This window comes from Prosopis cineraria, unplaced genomic scaffold (assembly GCF_029017545.1).
Source record: "Prosopis cineraria cultivar Desert tree isolate PC_DT_omini unplaced genomic scaffold, ASM2901754v1 PC11, whole genome shotgun sequence".
In the NCBI taxonomy this organism is placed as follows: Eukaryota; Viridiplantae; Streptophyta; class Magnoliopsida; order Fabales; family Fabaceae; genus Prosopis; species Prosopis cineraria.
Window position 1 is genome coordinate 18,345,363 of NW_026555342.1, and position 8,056 is coordinate 18,353,418.

At 35.0% G+C, this 8,056-nt stretch overlaps 1 protein-coding gene across 1 annotated transcript; it reads left to right on the forward strand.

Moving 5' to 3' along the window:
- The first annotated feature begins 301 nt into the window (after window positions 1-301).
- On the forward strand, window positions 302-1,942 carry LOC129285286 (anthocyanidin 3-O-glucosyltransferase 5-like). The gene has a single exon (XM_054920894.1). It carries the CDS (start codon window positions 352-354, stop codon window positions 1,801-1,803), a length of 1,452 nt encoding a protein of 483 aa, XP_054776869.1. The 5' UTR covers window positions 302-351; the 3' UTR covers window positions 1,804-1,942.
- Window positions 1,943-8,056: the final 6,114 nt, after the last annotated feature.

The window sequence follows — 8,056 nt, forward strand, 5'->3', positions numbered from 1 at the left end:
GATAAACAGGTAAAATTGTGCGTGAAGAGGCATTGAAATAATGTATCTAAAGGATTCGAATCCAATAATTTAATTTTAATAATCATGCATGTGGAGCTCTCTTGTTTTTTTAATCAATAACCTTGGCAACTTCGAGACACCAACCCCCACACACACAAAACTTGTATATCTTACCAAGCAAAACTTATTAAAAAAAAAAAACTTGTATATTTGGCTTTTGCCGCCTGAATTTACCCAAAAAAAAAACACTTGTATATATATATATATATACACACATGTATGGGTGTCCCGATTTGTGTTACCCGTCTTCCCAGATTATTTAACATTTCTCCTATCCCATTTCCAGAAACAATGGCAACAGATGTTGCAGAGCTTCAATCCAAGAAACCACACATCGTCGTTCTCTCAAGCCCTGGTATGGGTCACGTGATCCCTCTCTTCGAGTTCGCTAAGCGCCTCGTCCTCCTCCATGGCTGTCACGTGACCTTCCTCAACATCACCACCGAAGCTTCCGTCGCCCAAATTCAGCTCCTCCACTCCCCGAACCTCCCTCTTGGCCTCTCCGTCGTCGATTTCCCACCCGTCGATCTCTCCGGCATGGTCACCGACCACACTTTAGCTCTTACCCGTCTCTCTGTAAACGTACAACAGAGCTTGCTCTCCCTAAAATCCATGCTCTTACAGCTTCACAGGCCCCAAGCCGTCGTCATCGACTTGTTCTGCACCCAAGCGTTTGAAATATGCAAGGAGCTTTCCATCCCTACCTTCATGTTCTTCACTGCTTCCACTCACTTGCTTGCCTTCTCCTTGCTCCTTCCCCAGCTTGACCGTGACGTCACCGGCGAGTTCGTCGACCTTGCTGCACCCATTCAAGTTCCGGGATGCTCACCGGTCCGAACCCAAGACCTCCTAGATCAGGTCAGAGATCGAAAAAGCGACGATTATAAATGGTATCTGTATCACCTTAGCAGAGTGCCAATGGCCGATGGGGTGTTCTTGAATACGTGGGAGGATCTAGAACAGTTACCAGTTCGAGCCATCAGAGAGCATTCTTTCTACAAGAAGATGCTCACAGCACCAGTTTGCTCTATCGGACCAGTGATAAAGGAAACCGAACCGGTCACAGGAAGAGGAACAGAGTGTTTGGCCTGGCTCGAGGAACAACCGGCGAACTCGGTTGTCTTTGTTGCCCTCGGCAGTGGGGGAACCCTATCTGCGGAGCAGCTCACAGAGTTAGCGTGGGGTCTCGAGCTGAGCCGGCAACGGTTCATATGGGTGGTTCGAACCCCAAATGATGCCAATGCCTGTGCTGCTTTTTTCGACGTTGGCGGCGAGATGAACGACCCAAAATCCTATTTACCAGAAAGGTTTATAGAGAGGACAGGAGGAAGGGGTTTGGTGGTGCCGTCGTGGGCCCCACAGGTGGCGGTGCTGCAGCACAGGTCGACGGCGGCGTTTCTGTCTCACTGTGGGTGGAACTCTGTGTTGGAGAGCTTGGCTCACGGTGTGCCGATAATAGCGTGGCCGCTTTACTCAGAGCAAAGGATGAACGCGACGACGCTGGCAGAGGAGGTGGGAGTGGCGGTGAAGGTGGCGGGGGAGAAGGCGGAGAGGAGGGTGGTTGGGAGGGAGGAGATAGAGAGGGCGGTGAGACTGATGGTGGAAGGCAGAGAAGGGATGGAGATGAGACAAAGAGCAATGAAGCTTCAAGAGAGTGCAATGAAAGCGTTGGGTTATAGTGGGTCCTCTCATGAGTCACTCGCTCGAGTTGCAGAACAATGGAAGGCCACCTTGAAGAATTGATGATTAATTTATATGCAAGGGATATGGGTTTCTGGGATCATTTATGGTGTTGTAGAAAAGTCAACTATTAGTTGTCACCTTGGAATTCTCATATTTTCATATCAAAAAATTAAAAATAAAAAAAAATTGAATTGTCATATTTTTTATTTGTAAGAGGTCTCGGTTTGAACTTGAGAGTTAACATATTTGTGTTTATGTGCGCTGTGTAGGGACCAGTTTCCCTTGCTAAGCATAATGCTGAGCAGGAGTAGCTCATCACAAAACAACGCACAGTTTTAATAAAAAACAGGTTTCGAGATTCATTGATTCAGTGATACGTCAGCAAACGGTGTCGTCCTGCTTGGCTGTTTTGAAAATCACATATTTAATATTAATATCAGCAAAAAAAAATCAGAACGTGATATGTGAGCGAAGCAAACGGATGTGATAAAGAAAATGCTGCTTGGCGCCAAAGTTTGGAGGTTTGGTGTTTCTAGAAAGGCGTCGACTTTCAATATGAGGGAGGAGGTTGACTTCTTATCGCGAAAGGCATTGACTTACAGTGCGAAGGAGGAAGCCAATTGCTGATTAGTTGATTCTGTCAATGGAATTTGAAAGGTGCATTCTTTCTGTCCTGTTTCATTCATGCACGCACACACACACTAAAATTTATGTATAACATTATTAGTAAAGTGATGGATTCCATTTCGTTCATTTGGTCAATGAGACTGAAAGGTGCATGCTGTGTGTGTGTGTGTGTGTGTGTGTGATATTAGTAAACAGTAAGAGAATAAATTTTTGAACTCCTTTGCTCTTTGAGTAGGCTGTTCATAGTGTTTATGCTTGAAGAATGATATTCAATGAAAGAATTATATTTGAAAACAGATCATATTTTTTCTTTATATTTAAGATTAATAGAAAAAGAGGGATTGTCTTTAAGCTCATATTATAACAATACTTTATATTTACAAGTTGATAATTTTAAAAAGATATTTTTTTTTGGCATATAGGAACCAAAAATGGAAGACAAACTAAAACTTGAAATAGGAAAGGAGTTTGGAAGTTTGGATGAAGCATGGAACTTTTGAAATGAATATGGAAACAAATTTGGGTTTGGAGTTAGAAAGTATAATGGAACAAAGAGTAGAAAAGATGGTTCTCTTATTACACACAAATATGTATGTTGCAAGGAGGGTGTTCCAAAAAAAAAAATAAAAGAGAGATGACCTCTTCTAGATATCAACTAGAGACAAGAACCAAGTGCAAGGCAATAATAATTGTATCTCGTATTGATCAAAAGTTCAAAACTACTATGTTTAATGAAGAACATAATCACCCTCTTCTTACACCAAAGACAATGCTTTTGTTGACATCATAAAGAAATTTATCAAAAGCTCAAACTCATGAAATGGATCTTGTAGAAGAATCTGGACTTGAACACAAGGATGCTTTTGTCTTAATAAGTATATATGCAGGTGGTCAAGAAAATCTTAGTTATACCATGACAGATGCAAGGAACTACTTGATGTCTAAAAGGCGAAGACATGAAGTTTGGAGAGATGGAATGTCTAACTTGAATATTTTCAAAAACAAGTTGCCCAAAATCTTGCATTTCATCACAAATACCAATTGGATAATGAACAACAAATTACCAATGTGTTTTGGACAGATTCTCTTATGCTAATAGATTATGCACATTTTGGTGAGGTTGTATCACTAGACATTACATATAGTACAAATAAGAATCATTGATCCCTTGCTCTCCTTTTTGGCTTTAACCATTATAGAAGTGTGGTCATTTTTGGAGCAATATTATTGTATGATGAGAGTATTGAGTCTTTTAAATGGTTTCTAGAAACTTTTTTAGATGCTCACATGCAAAACAAGCCTTACACTGCGTTTATTGACCAGGATCAAGCTATGGCTAGAGCATTGAGTAAAGTGCTTCCTAATACGAGACATTTTTGTGCACTTCATGGCATTAAACACCTTTGAAACTTGATGAAAGATGGGTCACACTTTTTAATTGACTTTGAGAAGTGCATGTTTGATTATATTGAAGTGGACAAGTTTGAAAAAGTGTGGAGCAAATTATTATCTGCTTACAATGTCTATAAAAATGGGTGGTTGAAGTCTACTTATAATATTAAGGAGAAACGGGCTAGGTGCTATATGAAGGATGCTCTCATATTAGGAATGAGAAGCACACAAATTAGTGAAAGTGTGAATGTTGATGTAAAGAGGTGTACAAAGCCAACATTAGACATTAATTGATTTTTCAAGAGGTTTGAAAAAGTTATAGCAAAGAAGCGATACAAGGAAGTGCAACTTGAGTTTGAATCTCAACAAAAGATACCAAGGATGGTTAATCAAAGTGCACCTATATTGCATCAACTTGTGTAATCTTATACTCCCACTGTCTTTGACATATTCCAAGAACAATGGGGCCTCTAATTTTTAGTGAAGTTAGTTGAACGTGATGAGAAAGAACCATTGTTTGTATACATGACCTATATGAGGGAAATGGAGAATTGAGTTTAAGCCTGACACATATGAAACTTGTTGCACTTGTCAAAAGTTTGAGACTACTGGGATATTATGTTATCATGCATTGAAAGTTTATGAGTTTAAAGATGTGAGAATTATGCTTGAGCAATACATTCTCAAGCGGTGGACCAAAGAAGCAAGGAACGATATTGTACATGTTAGAGGAAATAAGATATGAGTAGATCCTAGACTTGACATCACATGAAGATATAGACAACTAATGATGAAGATGGTAAGATTGGCAATAAAGGCAGCTAAGACCTCGGAAGGATTTACTCATGTTCAGAGATATATCATTAAGTTGGAAAATGAGAACCTGATGATAATGAAAATGATACTTTTGAACCAGTCATAGAGTCACGAAATATGCCAAAGGGATTTAAAAAAAGAAATGGAAAATCAAGAAAGAGATGCTGGAAAGGATGGGAAGAGAAGAATTTACAACCAAGAAGAGTTATATCAAAGGTATTGAATTTTAATTTATATATGACACCGAAAAGCCTATTATTTATATTGAATTTATTTTCTGTAGGATTCTCAAGAAGCTCCACCATCTAGGAAGTCATCTAAGAAAAAAGAAAAGGCTTCGTCAACAAAAAGAAGAAGAAAAGTTGATCAAATAAAAGATACAGAAATTCAAGTTTCAACCCAACCTACATAAACACAAGTATTATCAGCTCAAGTTCTTCCAACACAACATATTTTTCCACCATCTATATCACAACCACTATCGTTTACAAGCTTGTTGATGGCACAAGGCAATGAAATTTCATCACTTGAAGCCATAGACCTTATAGCAAACTACTCACAAGGTAATAAATAGAAAAATAGATGCACTCAATTTACACAAAAATAACATTTTATTCATTTCAATAATGTCATATAATTTGCAACAATAGCCTCTTAGGTGCACAAATTTACATATTCTTTCTTCTTTTAGCACATTAATTCTACAAGCTGGACATTTTTTAGATACTTTCGTGAAACAATTGTGGACATTTTTATAGGATGGTCCTTGCTTTTGCTTGACTATAGACTGCCCAAATTTGGACACCAACATCCATCTTACAACCAGAATGCAAATCAATTACCATCCTTCTCCATTTATAATCTTACATTATGTTTTCTATTTTGAAACTGTATATCTTTTCCCTTTAATCAAAGAATCAAATTTGCACAAGATTACGTATTTGTAAGCAAAATAGTCTTGTTTCATAATTGAGCATATACAGAAAATGTAGGGAGTTATTATTGATCTATTGACATGCCATAAAAGTCAGTTTCAAAGCTTCACATACTTCTTGAGCCTCAATAATACTAGTTTTTGCATGCTCTGGAATGGGAATGTTGCACATTCAAGTCATTCTAGAAGATGATACCAAGACCTTAAGTAAAATTCCTTCCATATGCACATTAAAGTCAATCATAGAAGAAAATTCTATTTTATTTTTATAACCAAAAAGAAGAAAAAAATTTTAAGTAAAATTCCTTCCATACATACTATGGAATTCTTTTATGGAAAAAAAAATTCTTCAACATCCATGCGCACTCCTTAAAAAAGTTCTTCAATATCATATGGTTGATGCTGAGTTGAATTATAGCTATCCTTTGAAACCAACTAGCCAAGTGAGCTTCGAGACTTGCAATAAGACCCTCTGCTATCATGTCATGGCATTACTTCCATTAGCATTTGAGGAGGGAATGTTCAACTAAGAAGCATTTCACAGAGAAAGAAGCAAGAGTGGCAGGGTTGGCATTTGAAATGAAATTTTAGAATGCTATGTAGAATATAAAAAGAAAAAGATAAAATTTAAATTATTCCAAACACCCATTAACAGATAAAAAGTATATAGGATCAATTTAATTCTTTTTTCCCCAAAAAAATAATGAAATTCTTAATCATTTAGTTTGTTTCAATTATTTATTTAATTCTTTATATTTAAATTTTATCAATTTAATTCATTACATTTTTTAAAATTGTTATATTAGTTTTGTAAGTTTTAAAATACAAAATAACTTTTAAATCAATCTAATATGTAAAGCATGTGATGACATGCATGACACACACACACACACACACACACACACATTTAAATGAATAAATTAGCCCTCAAATTAATTTAACTTTTTATTAATATAATCATTAATTTATGTTGCACTTTTTTCTTTTATTTTATAAGTTTTTTACTTTAATTTTTTGTCTAAATAATTATACTTGTTTTTAATAATTAATTACTTGAATGTCATCAACCTTTCATTATCTATATTAACATATTTTAATAGTGTTACCTCCTTTTTAAGTGATAAGAACAAAATTGATAAAATTAAATTTTAGGAACTAAATCAACAATTGAGACCATCATATATTGATAAAACAACTATTTGACGGTTATTAAAACTATCCAATATAGTGTCAGAATGGGTGATACAAGGAAAAAAATATATTGGATGGTTATTTTAAGAACTATCCAATATAAGACATATTGGACGGTTCTAGTCATAACCATCCAATATAGTGCACATATTGAAAAGTTCTGATAATAACTGTTCAATATGATTATATTTTTTATGATTATAATAAATAATCGTCTAATATTTTCATTATATTGGAAAGTTATAGTAAATAACTATTCAATATATTGCAATTTTTTTAAATACGCTAGCTGCATTTCTTGTAGCCTATACAGATCAGTCTAATTTAATTCAGTTCAATCCATAATTATACTAAACTAAATTGAATTATAGTAAATTAATAATTTTATTAAAATAAAAAAATTGTTACCTATACAATTGCTCAACATACTACTAAGTAAAACAAAGTTGTTTGCTAGACTAAACCAAAATTATTTTAAATTATAAAAACTAAAATGAAAAAGTATAATTTACTTATTTCTAGCCCACAGCTAAAAAATGTACTTACACCATTCCTCAATAACTTCATTGATATGATGATCCCCAAATTGTTCACAACATGAATCAGGATAATACTGTAATAATGTAATATGAGAACAAAGTTAATTATTTCAACAAATTAAAATTCATAATCACATATAATTTAATGTAAATAACATACATACTGCAAGGGGGATTAGAGTCATCTCAATGAGTGATGATGTCTTTCAGAAATCTTATGGTGCAATATCCATAATCCTCTCTATATGCTACTTGTCGTGGGCACTGCATAGAAAAATCAATGAACATGTTATTGAATTAATTAGAAAACTAAAATTGACTATTAAAATTAGTAGTGAGAAGTACCTTTATTATCTTCCAATTAGGGTAGGTTAGATCATATGACTTGTACCTTAATAGTACAGGCAAGTTTTTTTCAGTGCGATAAAGCACCACAACCCTGATAAGAAAAAAATAAGTTAAAACTAGAAATTTAAAATGAAAAATATAGAAATGTTAATCAAAATATAAACTTACTAATTAAATAATTCCATCATATCTGACCTATTATCTGGCTGCCCACTAGCAGAATCCAAGTAGTAAAAGTTTGTAGTTTTAACAACAGCTAGCATAATGCTTATCAGTATTCAGTGGCTCTTAAAACAATTTGAAAACATATGTAATGAAACTTAAAATGATAAGATAAATTAAATAAATTAGGATACTACTAAACTCACCCTTGTATATAAGGTACCAGAAATAACATCCCTACAGTAGGGTTTTTTGCCTCAAAGTACTTTGCTAATATTTGAGCTTGGTTATACCGCACCTTGGT

What these genes read in the sequence shown, in the direction of transcription:
- LOC129285286 (XM_054920894.1), top strand. Translation starts at nt 352, where the DNA reads ATGGCAACAGATGTTGCAGAGCTTCAATCCAAGAAACCACACATCGTC.